The following is a 21,049-nucleotide window of genomic DNA, read 5'->3' on the forward strand; positions in this document are numbered from 1 at the left end:
GAACGATAAGTCGAAAATGTAATTATCGTGACAGCCATAACGGGCAAAACTGCGGGCTAGCGCCACTTAAGCAGTGTTTATAGCCAAGTTGAGTTGTGGAACAATGTACAATATCCCTCTCTCCCATTGTCTTTTCTGTCAGCGTGCTATTTACTCTCACGGACAATTGATGAGTAAAAAACAATTGAAGTTTTGAAACAATGTTCTACTGAATGTGTAGGGGAAGTCTCTCAAAATCTATATTCCAGCCCGTCTCCAGCCTCTGGTCAAGACAAATAGAGGTACAGGAGAACTGCTAAGATTACATGGGAGAAAATTCTAGAATTCCCTTTCAAGGCGAGTTGGTCTTTTGATGTACGGTAGATGGTGCCGCACTTTGAAGGGGCCTAATTATGACTGTGCACATTGGCTCGTCATTTTCACAGGATTTGGAAATTGTGAGATGAAATCCAGTCGTCTACACCAGTGGTTCCCAACCTTTTTTTGTCCCACATTCCCCTTTAGGCATTCATTTATTCTGCGTGTGCCCCATAACTCAAAGATCCGGCGATGTTAAGAAAGTGAGCAACTAAACATAGATTATTCAGTATTTATAGTGTTCATAATGTAGCTTACCTTTAACTGAGAAAACATCCCCTGGTTGGGAAACGCTGCTCTACACCACGTGAATTTCATTTGATCCGTGCATGATCTTGGTGTCCAGTGGTTGCTACTCCACGCAGCACTGGTGTAAAGTGCTTAGTTGGACGGGTGTGGCACTAGACTTAATGTAATCAAAAATCTCCAATGCTCTTATCTCATTTGGACGTGCTTGTGCATATGGTGGGTGGGAGACTTTGAAGATCTTCCCGTGTGCAGCAGAGGTAAGGGTGAAAAGGGCGGGGTGTAGGATACTGTCGGGACACATGGTAAAGCACGGCCTAATTAAAAGAGAGGGCTCCAAATGAATTAAAACTGACCTGGATGCGGCGAGCTGCATTTGAACCTAATTGGACTGAATGAACGTTTGAATATGAAATGAACACTTGGTACGGCAGCGGTGCACCGATGTACTCAGGTCTGTGGAGCCAGATGAGAGCCAAGTCAGGAAGTTAATATACACAATTTACGGAGTGCATGCAGTGCAATTAGAGGTGAACTATGCAGGTCATACACACTTGAATGTATGTTTACAGTATCTCATGGAATTACATGTTTACATTTTCATAACATGCTCTGCTCGCCCCTGGAGCACTGTAAAATCATTGTGGGTGTGCGTTTTTTTCAACTCAAAGTGAAGACTATGGTCCAAAAATCCTGTCAGAGGTGTTCATTTGTGAGGAGTTTGTTTTCTATACTTGATGATATCCTAAAATGTCAGTCTTTGTGACCCATTGATATAGGGCCACACAGACTGAGCATGCACATTAGTCCCAAAAAAAACCCCTTGTACTTCAATAAATAGCAGTTATTTTCTTTTACACATATTTATAAAGGGTCTGGCAAGAGTTTGGTTATCTATTGAACTGAGGGCAGATGGTATGAAAAGCTCTGTTATGTTTACTGGCATTTGATCAGACAAGCGTTGGCTCCAGTGCTACAGAGCGTCTGTCTCTGCCCTTCACTGAGGAAAAGATACTTCTGTTTTGTTTAGTCATGAACTGAGACTTAAAAACAACATTTGCCTTAAGATTCAAAAGTTCCAATATCAAAAATTCCCCTTTAACACGGTCTGCTATTTGATATCTGCTACCACCACTGAATATGCTGTGAAATATTACAGTGTGGCGCATTGAGAAACCTGCTGGCACATCCATGAACAGTACAATTCAAGTGTGAGCAAACATCAGAGCCGGTGCTGGCCCTTCTGGGGCCCTAAGCAAAAATCCACACGGGGGCCCTACAGTAGCTATTCGATGAAAAGAGAATCCATTTATGGTCAAAACAGTTCCACTGTTCCAGGGCAGAAGCAGAACATACAGACCTCAATTCAGGCCCTGCCCCCTGTGTGAGAGCCACTAACCACTAAGCCACTGTGAGACTGGTATTTAGGATGACTACTAATCTATTTCCCTTTTTAAAATAGTAAATGGCAAATGGTCCCATTCTCTCACCTCTGGTCCCTGACCCACAGATTGGGAACCGCTGATTTAAAACTAACTAAAACCTGCTCCTGGCGGTTGTTTCTGTCTGAGCACTGAGAATTAGTCTGTGAGTCGCCCAATTCGTTTTAGACTGTGCACATTCAGAGAACCAGAGTTACTGTAAGTTACTGTGCTCATGAGAACCATGTGGATTCAACTCAACAAAAAGGCCACGGACACGGCTTTACTCTCGTCTACTCGCCAAACTACTGTCCTGATACTCTAGACTCACCAGACACAATAAGAAGAGAGTTCAACCTCTTAACTCCCGCCTGAACCGAGAGCATTTTCTCCAGTTCAGCTTTACCCAAATCCTGTAGGCCAATGTAACACCTCATTTGAAAGCTAAGACCTACAAAACTAAATTGATCTTTTTCCTCACGTCATCAGATTTTTTTTCATCATTTTTTTTGTTGGGCAGTCTTCTCATTTTTGTCAATTTTTTGTGACTTTTTTGTCACTTTTTCGTCCAATTATTCGCATTTTTTTTGGTCAAATTCTTATCACTTTTTTGTCCATTTTTTGTCACATTTTTTTTTCAAATTTTTGTCCATTTTTGTAAATGTTTTGTCCCTTTTGTCACATTTTCATCCTTGTTTTCGTTTCAGTTTTATTGCTATTTTCACACCTTTTTTCCAGAGGCTTTTGGATTGGGGTTAAGCTGGAGAAAATGTGCTCGGTTCAGGTGGGAGTTAAGGGGTTAAATGAGAGAGAGGCCCAGAGTTGCAGCCCAGAGTCCGCGCAGAGAAAACATGAGAGCAGCGCTCGGGACACGGGTGACATGATGCAGCCGCGGAGGAGCCGAGTATGAGGCGAAGCACCGGGACACAGACGGCCGAGCGGGGACACGAGCGGAGAAGCACTCGCGCTTTGGAAGAGACAGGGGGAAGGCGGTCGGTCTCTCCTGCTCATTCACTTCACCAGACTACTCCGTGTTGATGTTATATGTGGCGAAGTAGGCGGAGAGTGAGTGCGCGCTGGAAGAGTCTGTCCCCGTAACAACGCGTTGATCAATCAGTGAAACAACACCGTAGTTTGACTGAGATGCGGGGCCCTTGCAGCCGCGGGGGCCCTACGCACCTTGCGTAGTCTGCGTATAGGAAGAACCGGCTCTGGCAAACATTATTGTTATTACTATTTCTTTTTGCTATTCCACTTGAAAATGTTACCTTCACTAAATTGGCTTGTTGCACAAAGTGTCTGTGCTACTTCGGGTCACCTGGAGCTGTGAGTGCCAGTACTTCACATCCTTTTCATTTCCTATGGAGACCCATTTGAATAAATCACATTTTCTTTGACGTTGTGATGGACAGTGAGTTCCTGGTAGAAAATCATTCAGGGGACGTTAAATACATGATGTAACATGGAAATGCTTTGGCAGAGGAGATGTCAAAGGCTTAGCTTCAAGACAATAATAGAGTAAATAAACAATAACGGACTAATTAAAATCAAAACTATACACAAGGTATGTTTTGTTCGTCAAATTAACGTGAGCCTTTAGCTTGTAGACAAACTTGCCAACCACAGACGTCTCCGACACTGAATTATTTACATCCCACATCAAGCTCTTAACATGGGGTAAGTGATCATATACCAGGAACTCGCTGTCCACCGAAGAATCCTTGAAAAATATGCCCATTCAAATGGGTCTAAGATCTTAATTGAAAATGAACAGGAAGTGGAAGTACCAGCCCGCACGACTCCCAAAAAGCTTCCAGCTGATCAACAGGGGTCCATAACATAACACAGCTACATAAAACAAGGATAGCTCACTACAGAACTAGATCCTGCTGACTTCTTTTAAGAGGAGAGGGCAGACTACATACAGCCACTGAACAGGCGACATGGTTTCTGCTTACATATTTGTAAGAAGAAACCAAGAGTAGATTGGGACAGTAAACAAAATGAGTGTATATGCATCTGTTGTTTGACTTACTAATTCAGACCCAAACATTTGTAGTGGACTGTGGACTTCCTGTCAGCCTCTCCAAGGTATACCATACCTCCTGAGTTTGATCCACTCAGCAAAGTGCAGCTTGTCTTTCAAGCTCTCAGCACTGAAAGCTTTCTCACACTTCATATGCTGTTTTTGAAAAGGGAGCTCACTGTACCCTCTGCATCTCTCTTTGGGACAGGCCTGTGAAGGTTCTCAGAGTGTTCTTAGATATAAGTTTTACTTTTCCACCCCAAAATATGACCCCAAAAGTCCAAAATAAAGCCAAAAGTTTTAAAATGCTTGCACTGACAATGTGTTTACTCATCCAAAAGCCTTCAGGTGACGGAGTGTTGTTAAAAATGGATTATGTAAAAGTTGGGCATATTGTTAAACAAAATAGAGTGTGTGGTAAGTGAAATAACTTTTCTTTTTTAACAGCAGCAGTGGGGCCGAGAGACCTAAACTATTTTTATGTTTCACATGTGTAATCAAATCGAGTTGTTTTGTACAGCCCGATAGCTTGACCACATTTAAACGGTGAAACGATAATCAATGTAATGTCCAAGCAAATGCAATGTCTGAATAAGCAGTCAGCAGCAGATGAAATCTGAGAAAATAGAAACCTCAGAGAGAACCACAGAAGGAGAATGGATGGACAGGCAGATAGACCCGGGACTGATGGGAGTCCGTCTGCAGTTCACTGTGGACTGAAGACTATGGAAGAACGTCCAGTCCATATTCTTGTCAAGTCCCTGTTGGATCCGGCACAGATAAGGCTGGAGCATCAATTATGGCTAGCTTATAAACAAAAAGGAGAACTATGGTGCATGGACTTGTGGAGTTGCGTTTTGAATTAAAATAATTGATCTTAGAACAAGTAATATTGTTTTCTTGATGCCCTAAGATTAACTTTTATTTTACTTGAGAAACAAGTAAAATACCTGCCAACCTGTGGTGGCAGCAACTCCCAAACGCCGGAAGTAAGGAGGCCGTGAAGCTGACGATGGTGTCCTGCCTTGTTGGATTGTAGGACTCCTGAGGCAGCTGGTAGGTACCAGCAGACCAAGCGTGCAGCGGGAGAGGCAAAAACTCTGGTCTTCGAGGAGTTTGGAGAGGCCATTGAGGAGGACTGTAGATCGGCCTCCAAAGAAATCTGGAAGCAGTCTAAATAAGTTTCCTCAGCTGGGTGGCTTGGCGCACCAGTGGGTTAGGAAAGCGCTTTTCTTTGGACCTCATGGCGGGGAGCTGAAATTGTTGCTATACCACCATGGGAGGTCTCGGCATCATGCCAGATCAGCAGCTACCATTTTCTTCACAACTGACTTTCAGTATTTGAAGACATAAGAATACAGGTGCTGAACTTTATGCAAAGTATGGATCAGGAGCTTGTTTTAGTGGATTATATATTATATTGTCATTGAAATATGATCCTTTGCTATTTGTATATCACTGCTATTCTGTATCCATCTTATGCCCATAAATTTACAATGGCTTTGCAAACATCCCTTCAAGTTAAAGCTTGGTCTTTCCCCCGCAGGTGGGGCTATGGTCATGACGGGTAGTGCCTCCCTGATCTGGAAATCACATTTAGCTCTCTGAATCTCTATCAGCTGGTCTCCATGGATACCAGTTGGCTCCTGTTAAAAAGCGAACCTCATCTTACTATACTCCCAACACTGGTTATCCCCTTCGTCCCCATCGCCACTTCTCCTCGCATCTTACACCAACCCTCTCACACGACAAGCTCTGAGCAGGTTTTAATGAATATTTTAACTGCCTTTGTTCTCATTCTGGTCGCTGCTTGGGATGAATGATTAAGACTCCCACTTGACTCGTCCCACCACGCCAAACATCTTCCCTATTCTTCCCGTTTTGGCACATATCGTTGGACTGAAGCAACAATCCACCCCCCTGGAGAAACTCTGTTAATTGAAATATTAAATGGGGGTTTTTACGCTGGCTGATGAAGACGACTGGGATATTTTTAGCCACTGAGTCAAGGGAGGGAGGCGATAAAACAAAAGTGGAAGGGTTACTATCAATCAAGTACCTACTTGGGTTTGCCACATTCAACGCTTCAATAATTCATCAAACAGGTGGCTGTCTGTATGTAACTTATGGTTGCGCTGCAAAGAGAAAAAAGTTTGTCAAAGTTTATGAGAGAGATTTCACTCCAGAGAAAATGAATGATGACACACGCACATGCAGCCAGATGGTTGTTAATGTTACATGTCATCATCTGCCTAAAAAAACAACAGGGATCTTCAGCGTTAGGAGCTTTGAGAGAGAAGAGAGAGAGAAAGACGGGAGAAAGCTGGAAGCAGCACTGTGTCCGGCTGAGAATGTGTTCAGATAATCCCCCACGTTCACTTGGAGCTGACAGATGTCTGTGTAAATAAAAATGTTTTTTGTTTACAAGCTCAAACTGATTTTTCAAGTGGTGAAAGTTTTGTGAATTGAGTAAGTCTAGCGAAAAGTCTATCTACTTATCCCTGGTGTTAGTGTGTGCAAAGCGACTGTTTACAGGTTTTTCCTCATGTTGCAATGTTCTCTCATCAAAAGCCACTCGCACCTTTTTGAGCAATCTTTGAATCTTCCCCAGTTTTTAGCCAGTAAGATTCCAGTTCATGGAAAGCGTACATATCCAGGAAATATTTTCTTCTCCTCTGTTTCTTGTGCTAAGATTAATCCTGAAACCCTTTTCTCATTTTTTCTCTATTTCTATTTCTATTGAAACGACTTTGCAGTGATATGGAGCAAGGGGACAGGGGTGAAAGGAGCTTAGAGTGAGACTTACTTGTGTGATCTAACTTTCAGTATTGTTAAATCTCTTCTAATATTGAATTTTGACAAGCACCTATATAAGGCATATTACCCCATAGTGTTAAAAGCAGTAACATTACAAACAAGTAAAATATCTGCCAACCTGTGATGGCAGCAACTCCCACAACCCGTGGTGAATGCCGGTAGCTAGAAGTCCATGAAGCTGAAGATGGTGTCCTACCTGGCCGTATTGGATTGCAGGACCCCTGAAGCAGCAGATGGGTACACGCAGACCAAGCGTGTCGCAGCAGAGGCAAAAACTCTGGTCTTGGAGGAGTTTGGAGAGGCCATTGAGGAGAACTGTTGGTCGGCCTAAAAAAAATCAGGAAAATTGTCCAGCAAACTGTCAAGGGAAAGTTTTTGATATACTGGTCGATCCACCTTCATCATCTATGATCATGAGATTAGGGTCATGACCGAGAGCAAGAGATCACCCAATGTGCGAGGAAAAGGCTTCTCTTTGGACCTCATGGCGGGGAGCTGACATTGTTGCAATACCACCATAGAGAAGTCTAGACTTCTGTGCACAGATTGAGAAAAAGCTAAACAAAATACTCCATTACAAGTGAGTTGAAATTACCGTAAATTCTAAATTTTTTCACAAAGCTTTATTAATGTAATAAACCTACACTGCTCCCTTTTATTTGGTTGTGGAAATCACATAATAATCCCATACATAAAACTTGGAGTAGTAAAAATCCTGGCGCTGTAGATGTCGGAGGTTTACAAACAGATCCATCGAGAGGCCGCTAGGATTAGTAACAAACACGACTTTGCTGCGTCTATGTAAATACAGTAGGTTCTCATTCTAACTGTGATGTGACTAGAACAACAGCCTGTAGCTTGTTTTATCCCGCTGCTGCGACTTTCCCAAAGGCAGCATCTTCCTGGCTTTATAAATATTTGTGTTCTCGTTATATTTTCACAGTTGAGCACATGAACACGACATGGATCCAGCAGTGTGATGTGTATTACCAACAGTATCACCCATTACTTTTAATAGCCCCTGCTAAGAACGGGATTCATTATGACAATTATCTGTAAGCTGACACAAACAGATAGCATTGCGAACTTAGGGAGGTTTTAGTTTTATTATCGGCAGGGGGTAGCTCAAGACCTGTGAGAAAAGTAAACAGAAGAAAATTAGCCATTAGTCCAAATAAAAATAGATTCAATTCGACTGTCACAGATCCAGCCAAAGTCAGCGTATTAGAGAAGTTTGACACAATAGTCAGACACAGAGTTTGTCCCTCATTTTTGCAACATTATTCAGCACACCCACAAACCAGTTTTATTTGGCCAACACATCTAACTGCATACTGTATGGTGAAAAAAAAATGGGACTTTTAGATAGTTTTCTCTCTTTTGGGCTTTTTCCTAGATCTACATTGTATACATGGTTCAGTCCTATTCTACGTGTTATTGTGTAGGCCCTGGTTTGAATCTGGTGGTACAAATAATGCTAACGATTGTTTTTCCGTAGGAGTTTGTGTGAAAAGTTGAGAAACACTCATTGCTTAGTCCAGTTTAAGGCCCCAGTTTTTGATAGGCCTTTTTTTTTTTTGGTCTGTTGCCTCTGAATTTAATTTGTTTTGTGCTCATCTAATAATACTCATTTTGCATGTTTGAGATAATACCATGTACCGTATTGTCTGGACTATAAGTCGCTCCGGAGTATAAGTCGCACCAGCCTTGGCAACTACCTGGGCCTGGAAGCGTAACTGCACCGTTGACAAGCCTCTCCCGGCAGCACGTTGTTCAAGCTCATTTGTGAACTCGTTCCTCTAGCCGTGGCCATGTAGCTTTTAGCCGGCTATTAGCTTTTTTGGTTTTCTTCATTGCAATAAGAGTAACCTCTGCTTTTCACCAATCCCTCACAAGTTTCTCGCTCACTCCAAACTTTCTTTCTGCTGCTTCATTACCTTTTTTTAAATCTTCAGTTAACAGGAGTAGCAGATACTGGAACACAAGCATAGAGCGCCCTCCAGCAGCTGTCAGTGTGAAAATAACAAACATGTGAGATTATATATTTTGATATATAAGTCACACCTGAGTATAAGTCGCACCCCCAGCCAAACTATGAAAAAAAGTGTCATTTATAGTCCGGAAAATACGGTATTGAGAAGCCAGTGCATATTCCGAATCAGCTGCAAATTGCTGACTTTGAGACACATGGCTAGAGCAATGGACCTCACATTTGTAACTTAGCTTCCACAATCAAAGTTTTTTTTATTTTTTTTAAATTCACTTGTCTACTGCATGACATTTAATCAATGGTGGCAAACCTTTGGGGCCCTATCCCACAGTTAATCACTTGTCCCTGTTCACTGCATCTGTCTGGAGCCAACCCAACTATTACTTCATGCTGTCCCAAGGCTCGCATAAACCTGCATTTTCTTAAATTCAAACTTTCAATTTCTTTTCACTGGTAAACTTACCCAATTTTTTTCTTTTTCAAATAATGCTTGAGACTGTATCAGGACTTTGAGCCACTTAAAGCGCTGTTTCAAAGTGTGAAGGAAGCTTGTAGTCAAGTGCACAATAGATTTGAATTGCTCTTTTTGCGCAAAGACAAAGCTATGGGTTTTAAAATAGGGTAATGGGGGATTTACAAATGCATCAGTTATCAATGACAGCACCTAATTAGCCAATTACTTCCTGTGTCAAGTCAAAATAATGAACTAGTGGTGAAAATGGTTCGTGTAGTGGGAACATTTCCTCATCAGCTTTGTCCATCCAAAAAAATGCCTGCGCCTGATACGTTATTGATTTATCTCAGTCATTGTGTTCCTGGACCTTGCCGTGAATCTAACTGGCGTCGAGACAAAGAGTGATGGAGTGAACAAAAGCAGGGAGTTCAACCCAGAGTCAGTGGCAGGAGAGGATTGAGGACATCACACTCCAGTAATGACAAACGACACGTGCAAAGTGAGGTTTTGTCTCTCCAAAAAACCCCAACGTCCTGCCTAATTGTAACTTTATATTGATTTTCTTTTAAATATCTGCCAAAGCGTGTCACTTTACAATCTGCGCACACACACACACACACGCACTTCGAATTTATCTGTCTTTGATGCACTCAGCTCCTCCTGGCTGCCGTCCACTTGCTTTAATATCTTTTGTCATTGCTGTGTAGTTTATGATGAAGCTTTGGAAATTAGTCATGATTTCACTAAAACCACTTCCTGTCCTAAATTGTCACTTGTATTCTGTTGTCTTGAGGCTAAAAAGGCCCCATGTTTGACCCGTTGGTTACTAATCTATGCCTTTGGTGCATTTTCTAAAATGCCTTATTTGGAGCCTTCAGAGATGTCCCCCTTTATAGTGCCCTCAAAGTGGAAACCACTTCACAATATCAGTTCATTAATTACTGGCCTCCATAAGCTATTAAGGATACTGGGATTGTTTTTTTCCGTAATAGGCTATTTTGTTTGAGATTTTAGGAGACAGTGCTATTGCAAAGACTTCATTTGATCCTAATTTAATGAGTCTTAATCAATGGCCGCTGGCTGCCCTGCTTTTTGACCACAAACGTGGGGGCCGCCATTGCTCCGCCGTTGCTGTAGTACCTCCATATCGCCGCTAGGCCCCCATTGAAAAGCATTGGACTTTAGACACGTTAAAAACTACTTTAAAGCCTGGTTTCAATTGTTTCAACACTAGACTAGGCTAGATATTCCTCCTGAGATAACGCTGGGTTAATAACAATATATGAAACCAGGCTGGTTTTCGTAATATGAATTTTTGAAATCTCGTACTTAATGAGGCTCGGACTGTTAGTATTGGAGCAGCGTGAGCTACACGTCACGCAAGGGCCGAGTCTACGGTGAAAATCCCGCCCGTATGTCCTTTTTAGGAACATGCTTCGTCAGAGCTGGGGAGGGGGAGTCTGTAAATCCGCCATGAATTGCCCCACGGCCGTGGTCAATCTGGTAAACGGGGAGGAGTGAGCATAAGACGTCCATTTTTTCTACAGTCTATGGTCTTAATGCACTTGCAAAAGCTGACCAGTGAGTGGCAGTGTTGTAACACACACTGCCACTCACTGGTCAGCTTTTGCAAGTGCATTTTTTCCCCCTCAAAAACAAGATGGCCGACAGAAAACCAGTGCCCCTTCCGAAACCAGTAAATTGGTAAGAGGTCTTACTAAATTGGACATCGTACATCACAAGCTATATTTTGACTACAGTTTATAGTATTGCTGCAACTTTTTTTTTTTTTTTTAAATACGTCATCTGCAGTCATGTTTTGGATCCAGTCCTGGAGACACTGGCCACAGCTCACTGACAAAAGAAATGGATACAGATGCCATAACTCTGCCTGCAGAGTCATCTACACCAGTGGTTCATAACATAGGGGTTTGGCCTCCTCGAGGGGGAAGAGCTTGTCTGGTCAGAGGGTCAGGTGGGCAGTTATTTTTATGATTTGATATATTGTTGAGGGCCATAGCTTTGCATGAGGGGGTGCAGCCTGAGCCTGATACAGCATGCACCGGGGAGGGGCTAGGAGGAAAAAAGTTTGGCGACAACTGATTCAGACTGTACTATCAGCTCCACAAAGTGTATTTTTGTTTTGTTAAATGTTGGAATATGTATGTTGAAAAAAAATGTAATTGATTATTTTCTTTTCATACCTAAAGAGTAATAAAACACTTGGGGGGGAAAATCCTGAAGCATAATTTGTGCATGAAAGGGTTAAAATGTATCCCCCACAATTTTCAGATTTTATTTGGAATTTTGTTGCAAGTGTTTTCGGTGTCAGAAGATACATCTCCAATATTTGAGTTGGAAATTAAATGATAGCTTTGAAATATGAAACAAATCACCACTCCTGGTATATTTTTTGATAAGAATATAACATTTTCATTCAGTTAAAAGCTCAAAGAGATACATTTTTCACCAAAAAAATGAAAAACCTTTCCACTTTTTGCCTTGTGATAATCCCCTCTTTCTCCTCTTCTGAGCTTCCCAGACCACACCGCTCTGTCCCCCTAACCGGCCCTCCCATTATGTGTCTCTCCCCAGGCAGAAGAACTTCGCCCGGGGCATTGACCAGCAGCTGCCCGATGGGATGGTGGTGGCCTCGGTGCCAACGGAGGTGCAGTGTCACGAGGAGCTGTCGGACCCGGTGCCCGACCCAGAGTACCTCACAGGTCTGAGCCATATTTCATACAAACGCATGGAGCTCACAGCTTTGCACCCACACTTCATCACTGCCCTGTCCACACGCACGCAGGAACGCCTTCACAGTCTCATAGTCTCTGAAGAGGATGGCGCACCAAAGCTCGAGCCCCCACTGATCTAGATGACTACTTTAGAAAACTACTTTTGTTTTTATGCCTGAACAACTACTCGTAAATGGAACGGACAAAATTGTATTATTAGGTTAGAGAGATTGTCATGACCTTGTAATGTGTCAAAACTCCATGAAGTAGAAAGTTTTCCTCAGTTCATCATCGTCTTAAAGCTTCAGTGTGTGCACAACACTCTTGTCAAATGTTCAGCCGGGTCAAGTCTGACTTGAGTTTATGAGGGTGAAAGGCTTCTTCACAAGTTTATGAGGATTGTTTGCAGAAGTTGTTAAAGTAAGAAGTCACTTAACATCGTGTCTGTCTTTGACCTTGTTTGTTGCGTGTTACTGGCAAATCAGCATCGGAGAGACATAAAGCGCAGGAGAGTGCAGCAGCCTATTATGCACTGCTTGTAACTTAGTATTTTATTTTGCTTTGCCGCATATAACTTATACTGCATAAACTTTTAACTGACACTCTGGAGGTAGAGACGTCAAATACATTCTTTCATTGCAGTTTTTTACTATTGCTCAGCTTGCTCCAACTATGAGGGGGACAGTTATTAGCGTTGTTGTTTTTTTTATTCATCGCAGTAGCTACATTTCTGTTGCCTGTGACCTGATTTCATTGGGAACAAGAACAATCGTTAGAAGATGAAAGTATTTCCAGGCAGGAGAAAATAGTAAAATAGAATCAAAGGCACCAAGGCCCATAGGCATAGGCGACCCAGGCAGCTGCCCCTCTGCTGGAGAGGGTGCCAAATTGCGCCTTCATTTTTGAACTACATACTCCCACCGTCTACAATATCGACAATTTTCGGTCGTACCTTTGGAACAGAAAGTGATTGAGACTTGTGGTCTTTTGTGTTGGTAACTAGAGATTTCAAGCTTTCAAACCAGCCCTCTCTGGTCCCTCTTACGCCCCTGGGGAGCCATGTAACATCGCGACAGTCCAATCGTTCCAAGAGCTCCAAATTGGCTAGGGCAGGCCCTGAAAGGCACTCTTGTGTGTGGATGGGTTAATGGGTAATATGTAATTTTCCTTTTCTTTTGAAATTGCGAATATTTGTTAGCATTTCTGTAACACAGAGGCAGAGAGGTTAGCACATTTGCTTCACAACAGCAAGGTTCTGGGATCTCAGGCTGGATGGACTTTATGTGTGGAGTATCACAAGTAAAAGCTTACATTTAAACAATTCCTGCTGGAAATGTCCGTTCTGTTGATATTTTCTGATCTCCCATGCATCTGACACTTCTACCGTTCCGATTCTCCCCTGTGTTTATCAGTTATAACATTATGAGGAGGATTTATAACAGGGGGACTGCAGGGAACAGTGGGGTACGACTCTGTGGTCTGTCAGGATACATTAGTCCGGGCTTTATCCAGATCCATTTCTCTGTTTTATTCATTATCTCTGCAGCTGGGGCCGGCGGTGTTTGAGCAGCGCACATCTGTCCGGTTCTAGCAGCTGGTCAGAATACAGACAGCCTTTGTGAAGCTTTAGACTCCGTTTCATCACGTAACAGCACAAGTCCATCTGCTCCCTTCATTAACTGCATCAACTGCCCTGCTTTGCTTTGTACATTTTAGATTAGATACATTTTTCTTCACGAAAACTAGAATGAGAAAAAAAAGTTGCCTTAGTTACTGTACCTACAGAGCAAACACTGTAGTTTTCCCTTTGTCCTTTGCCAATCTTGATGTTTCATTTGTTGCCTATTTGAGAGTAGGGTGTAAATGTAGAAGTAGCTACTGATATGATTTTACATTTTATATTGTTCTGCAGTGCTTAGAATGCTTCACAAACTACAAATTACAAAAATGATGCCCTGTTGCAGCTCAATGCAGGCTCCTGTCTCGCTCGTATTGTGACATCAAGTACGGAGTGGGAGATTGCTGTTGGGTTTATCGCCTGCTGTTGAGATACAAGGCCAGTCACGGCAGCAATTCAACCCCGACATCATCCGGGGTCACATCCGCAGCGACAACGCCAGCGTGGCAGCCGAGTCCAACTGCACTTTATTGGAGTCAGAGGATATTAAAAAAGTCTAATCTCGATGGATCTTATGCCGTCATGCACCCTACCGTTGTAGCTTTATGTGCACCAAACCCGGCGTGTTCTAGTGTCGCGCTGAATGCTAAAAAAACACAAGAGGCTGCGCAAACACAGGAATTGAATAGTGGTTGAACAATGAGGCATGTCCTTGCGTGACACCTTGTTTTCAGCTTTTCTTTTCATAACCATTCATTAAGTTCTAAAGAATGATCATTGTACGGCAGGGGTCAGCCATGCCTCTTTCCATTATAAATATTGCATTTTTCTGAATTGTAAAGCCACAGTGCATGCGAAACATTTCACCAAATGAATAGAGTCCAATACAAGCGTTCAGTTCATTACGGATGTGTGAAAAAAACACACACACACAAAAAAAGCAAAAAAAACACAAAACAAACAACACAGGTCTATTCTGTGAGCAGATTCTGGCCTTGTGTCTCTTGCTTTACTGAGCTCTGACCAAGAAAATTTACACATCCGAAGTTTGGAATTTGATGAAGTGATCTGATCATTACACATATTTTAGATCAGTTATTTCTTAAACTAAAATACAAAACACTTGGCTTCAGCAGTGGTTATTTTATTTTATCTGGCTACTTATTTCTATCATAGTTTCTGTCCCAGCCTTGATTAGTTTTCATTAGCATTAGCATGCACCCGCTAGCTTTAGCATGCTATTGCTTGCGCGGCGATTAAAAATGTGTTTACGGAGGTTGAAGCTAAATCTAAAAGGATATGCAGCATGCCCATATTCACATTGATTTTGTTGGTTAAAGTTGTGTTTTAAGGCATTGAGAACCAAAACTGGCATCGGTTCAGTATCGGAGATTTGTTGCCGATACCCAATATCGTATTTTTTCTAGTATCGGCTCCGATATCTGATTCCAGTATCGGTGCATCCCTAGATATAGATTTATCTTTTCCCTCATTCATGTTGTCTACGGTATCTCATAGTGAAAATGTCTCGAAACTCAGTGACACTGTTCAGCCGCCTTGTCACAAATGGTGTAAGTATCATGCAATGGAATGTACCAGCTGACAGGCTTTCACTCAATGTCCAACAGTTGTAGACAAAACTGTGCTTAAGGGCTGACACGCCGCGCCAGACAAGTTCATATTCTGGGCACATTTTCATATTTAGGAAAGTAGCATTTGCCCATCGAAAGTGTCTCCCACTCAAATAACTCCTTAGCATTTACATTGGGATTTTGACAGAACCAATGAGTGCACAATATCAGGTGGTGTGTAAATGCCACATTCTTGTTTCATTTTCATTTATTTCGGTTGGGACAAATCATTCAAAACACATTCAAGTCAAACAATAAACTCAATGTGTGCTTTGAAATTCTAAATATGTTTTGTTAAAGGTGTGGTACATAGGATCTTTTACCTTTTAACTGCCTACTTTTGTGAGCGTGTTTCTGTTGCTATCCACAAGGTTCTTCTGGGGAGTTTTCCAGTAACATTTTACTTATTGGCCTTTTGTAACAGATGGACCATCATCCGCGTGTTGGATTTCTTCTCAGAAACACTTGTCTGCTCTCTGACAGCATGTTAAAAAAGCAAGAGAAAATTGTTCAGCTCGGAGACGTTGGCGGACAAAGTGCTGGTCCCCTCCACATGCAGTCACCTGGGGCAGACTCTCACCTTCCCACACCTGTTCAGTTGGCCTCTGCATCTCCTCTGAGCGGCACCAACTGGCACAAACTATAGCGCGCAACTGACGCACAGTGACACACACGGTGGCACAACTGGCACGCTGCCACGTCTTCTGGCAGCCGTCAACATCTCGGCTGAGCGTAACTGTGAGGCTCTGGTAATGTCTCTGTGCGATACCGTCCAGTAGAAAGCGTGTGTCCCGTGTGATGAGCAGTGTGTCTCTCCTCTCCCTCGGTCTCGCTCTATTTCGCTCTGGTTCACTACCTGTGGTCAGTGTATTTGTCACAATGTCAGCACTACTTGTTCCAGCCCTCTCTGGCCCTCGCCGCTCCAATCATTCATCTTCCTATTCATCTTTGGCTTTGGAGCCCATTCATCATGAGGCCACAGACCCCCATCAATTATTCCAATGGGAGAAAGAGTGAGGACAGGCACGGGTTTGAAAGGCAAATACATCTTAATTTAATTGGAAAGCAAGTATGCTCACGGCTGCTAAGCAGATTTCCCCTTAGATGGCACTTGAGAGATAACAGGGAAGCGAGAGCAGATAGACAAAGAAAAATGAGACAGAAAGGTAGGCAATAGATACAAAGAACATACAATACTAAGTCAGTTTCAGTTTCAGTTTCAGTTTCAGTTTATTCGGTCAAAATTATGACAAAAGATTTACATTCAGTTAAATATACTTCTTCATAACATAACATACAAAAATGACCGAAAAGGTATAGGCTGAAGCTAATGCTTATTTTGCCTACCCTTGTCTTTTTAAACTTAAGTCAAAAGAAAAGAGCAAAGCGGAATGACACAGGCAGAGCAAAGCATGTGAAAGAAGAACGACCGCCGTTTCCCCCCCCCCCCCCCCCCCCGACCTGACATAATTACATTTTTACTCAGCCTCAGACATATAATGACATTGTAAACTAGTCACTACATTGAAAAAGTGCATATCAGCATGAGTGCTAAGTGTCTGGCTATAGTTTATCCATAACATTTGAAAATTAAAATAGCATGGTACAAATGTTAACGGCCACATTCACTTTATGTTTCCCCAAATGAAGTTCTCGCTTGATCTAACGGCTTTCAATTATGCAAAAACAATTCGTTAGGGTTTCCAGTGTGACTTTTATGATCATGTAACTTTTACGATTAAATTGTGCACTAAAAGGAAATAATAATAATGATACAACTTTAAACCGCTCGGTATGAAACCAGAATATTATTTTTATCAATGTCATGTCTTTCAGATCATAAAAGCCATTTGGAGCTTCTTATCATTGGGATTACATGGTGGAAAAGCTTTCCAAAATGATATGATTATCCAATATTACCCTTTAGGCTAAAATGTATGAAATCACTGTTTGCTGATCCTCCAACTTTTTCTATTAGAATCTGCCTTGACATTTATGCAGAAAGGTTAAGACACAAAGTTAAATGCCACTTGTCCCAAACTGCTCTTCTAACCATTAATAATACATGCTTATTGGTCTGCAATGCATTTTAGAATAATGAGCACCATCACCATCATGTGACAATTCAGAGCCTTGATTAAATTCAGAACACTTTTTGTTTTGCGTTTTTTTTGTATCAACTTTACTTTATTTTGTTTAGTTTTTGATCAAGGTCGTTCTCAGAGTGACTTTCTATCTTGTCATATTTGACCTGGCCTCCCCACGGGCGCCGCCTACTGCATCTCTCCCAGCGATTCAAGCCTTTAGATATGTCAGCGGCGACATGGCACATAATCTATATTTTATAAGCTCTTGATATAATTGGTGGCATTGGGGGAAGGTCATGCCTACAGGGGGCGCTGTCATCACCCACTCACTCCCCCCAGAGACTTGCAAGGAAAAGCTCCAACTGGTGAACGCTGTGCCGTTTGATGCTATGGGAGCCGTTGTTTATAGCCAATGGTGGTTTGTGCGCAGTGGAGTGCACCCATTATTCATCATGTGTTGACTTTGAAAAACATGCTGACCCGAGGATTTATTCAAGTGCGAGACACATTTGCGAGTCAATCTTTTAGTGAGGTGATGTTTCACGGTTGGACTCAGTCGTGGAAGTGTATAGTTAAGAAAGTAAGCTTTGACTTTTTATTTGAAAGAAACCATGATTATTGCTTGTGTCATTCATATATCCCTTTAAGATACTGTATATTTATATTTTTTAATGATCAGAATCTAGAATGCTGTGAAGGGAAGAAAAAAAACAATTGATGTACAAGTTGTGTGATTTTCTCTCTTTCTTTTTCCCACAACATTTTATTTTTTTCTATTCCAATTCTGCGTGTTTTGCTTGTGCGTGCAAAATAATTCAACTTTTTTTCATTAGCAGAAGCCTATTGAGAGCTTTGATAATTACCACATTTCGCTGTGGTGGACACATGCAGTTACCAAGGCTAAGCACCATCTGCCTTCAGAGTTGAATCAACATTTTTCAAAATTTCTGTTTTTACACAAACCACACTTTTGCCGTTGCCCAGTGAAAAGGATCTTTGTTGTGGAGATCTCAAAATGAATGGCACAGTGCATTGGAGATACTTCAGGTTAAGCTCAGCACAGCCTGTGCCCTGATGTGCTGAAAGCGCTCTGATAAAGCACTTGAAATAGTGTGATCGTGCGCAGAACAACTCTCTTTATCACCTGCCAGTGTTTGGAGCTCTATATCTTCAGAGGTGGCTGAAGGGCGAACAGCAGCCATCATTTCACTGTTTTGTCGTCACCTCCTACCCCTCCACCTCGTCCACTGAGACACAAACAGCCTGGATAATGCTGACGGAGGAGATGCTTACACTTTCTCTCTCTTCTGTTTGGGCACATGCTAACAGTAAAACGTGGCTCAAATCTGCTGGTCTCGACACAAGCCAGTCTGACTGCTGGGAACACGTCTGTGTTTTAGGGCAGCTCTGAAAGCCCTGGACAAGATTTAAAAAAATTCAAGACTTAAAGGAACAGGCCACCGTTTTTTCCATACTGAGATATGTTCTTACCTGAGCTTTCACGAGTTGATGCGTACCTGTCTGGTCTGTGTGTGTGTGCGCGCTCAGTCATGCAAAAAGACCAAAGATGTTGTTAGCATTTAGCCTCTCCTCTATGGGGCCAAACGGGGGTGAAATTAGAAGCGACCAAGCTGTTCCATGCAGTAATATCTTCAATTTACTGCGCGGACGTCGAAGTGCTCCTTAGGTATTGTTACGCCTTACAACATGGTACCCCTTTTAACCCGCTTAGAAAATCGACGTTCTGATACTTTGATCATGTAACTACTCACTTAAAGTATTTAAAAAGGGGAAAAGTGGAATAGCTTGGCCGCTTCTAACTTCACCCCGTTTGGGTCCATAGGAATACGCTGGGAGAGGCTAAATGCTAACAACATCTTTGGTCTTTTTTGCGTGACTGAGCGCACACACAAAGACCAGACAGGTACGCATCAACTTGTCTAAGCTCAGGTAAGAAGATTTATCTCAGTATGGCAAAAGTGTGGCCTGTTCCTTTTTTGTTGTTGTTGTGTCTCTCAGGTTCTAAGTGCATTTCTCAACTCGTAACTATGCATGGCTACTTTTTCTTCTGCCATAGCACCATACACTTACTTTATAACATCATCTCTATTTGACTCTCGTCTTTTGTCAGTGGCCTTTTGCATGCAATTCAATTCAATTATTTTTTTTATAGTTTGAATCATGTGGCATTTCAAGTACTATGTTTTTTTGTGACTGTTGCCATGGTAACTCAGGTGAGATGGAATACAAAAAACTATTGCCGTCATGTTTCTCGGGAGCTGGGACAATACATGTGAACGCTCGCTCAACTGGGAATAACTATGGGGAACTCGGGTCGAAACAAGATTTGCGACCTCCACACTTGACTGTGGAAATCAGGGGGAAATGGTTACTAAGGTCAGCTTCAAGAAAGATTCACAGTCCAAATAAGAATGTTACATATCCAATATATTATCAAAATAAATGATTTCCAAAAACTCTGATGTTTCAATAGACCCACAGAAAGTGGTCCTGCAACCCACCATTGGGTCCCGATTCTCCAATTGAAATCAAATTTAAGACACTGCTCGAACATTTGAACCACAATTGAGATTCAATTTGCGTTGCCTTTTAATGGTAATCACATTGAGGAAGGCCTTTTTAATTTATTCATTGACTCTGATTAATTGGGCGCTATTTGCCGCAACCATTCCCTGTGTTAAACGTCACTTAATTAGCTGACAACAGTGGAGAGATAATGAATGCGGCTGGGGGGGTCACAGCGTGTTAGCAGCAGCGTGTTAGCAGGGCAGGAGAGGGCGGCTCAGGGGGGGGTTCCCACTGACACCGACCTGCCAGCTTCGGCGCCACCTGCAGTCCTGATTTAGCCCTGTAATGAGACACGGTGCGGTCCCTGTGTCCCCCCTGCACCTCTGCCTCTCAAAAGTGCACCAGAATTAGGCTGCAGTGACCAACCAGGACAATGCCAGGGGGATAAGTAATGACCTTTGTGGAGCGCCCATGTGCAACCCTCTCTGTCAAAAGCCACACGCTGTACTGTTTGTCTTTATATGGAGGTGAAGGTTATACAGAGACCATCACTTATACGGAGCTTGGCTTCATCAGCTACATCCTCTGCGCAGTGTGCTGCCCTACTACTAACTTACTGACATGCCACAAGTCATAGGACCTGGAAGAGCAACTCCGCAAGGTGGCCGTCCAAAGTTATTTTGGGGCCAAATCCACATAGCCGTACATTGTGTAGGGGAGTTTGAGCCTTGATACTCTGCTTTATCTTTAACACCACCCAATCGGAACTTTTCACTTTTAAAGGAGATAAAAAAAAACCTATCAAGACAATATCCACACTTGGCACAGCTGGGGTGGCACATTCACAGGGCACTAAACAGGTTCAACCTCCGGCATTTAGATAACCTTAAGTTCCACCTCTATCATCATTCGGACCCGGCGTTCTGCCCATGGCTCTCCACAGAAATACTAATTTGCTGGTGCGGTTTTGAACCAGGATAAAAAGGGCTTTAAATGTCTGTTGGAGATGACCATATATAGAGCTGAAAGCTGGCATTACCAAATAACTCAAAACAAATACTGAAAAAGTAAACGATTGTGGCCGCATGGGGTAACACACTGAGCAAATAGACAGGGTTTGGACAAATTTGCTGTGGTG

At 42.4% G+C, this 21,049-nt stretch overlaps 1 protein-coding gene across 5 annotated transcripts in view; it reads left to right on the forward strand.

Moving 5' to 3' along the window:
* Positions 1-21,049, forward strand: part of astn1 (astrotactin 1) — a 288,872-nt gene that overhangs the window by 129,509 nt on the left and 138,314 nt on the right. For all 5 annotated transcript variants that reach the window (XM_079569048.1, XM_079569049.1, XM_079569050.1 and 2 more), the window contains one exon: positions 11,907-12,034. In XM_079569048.1, the coding sequence (XP_079425174.1) occupies positions 11,907-12,034 (128 nt within the window). The remainder of the gene's footprint in view (positions 1-11,906; positions 12,035-21,049) is intronic.

This window comes from Gobius niger (genome assembly GCF_951799975.1).
Source record: "Gobius niger genome assembly, chromosome: 13".
In the NCBI taxonomy this organism is placed as follows: Eukaryota; Metazoa; Chordata; class Actinopteri; order Gobiiformes; family Gobiidae; genus Gobius; species Gobius niger.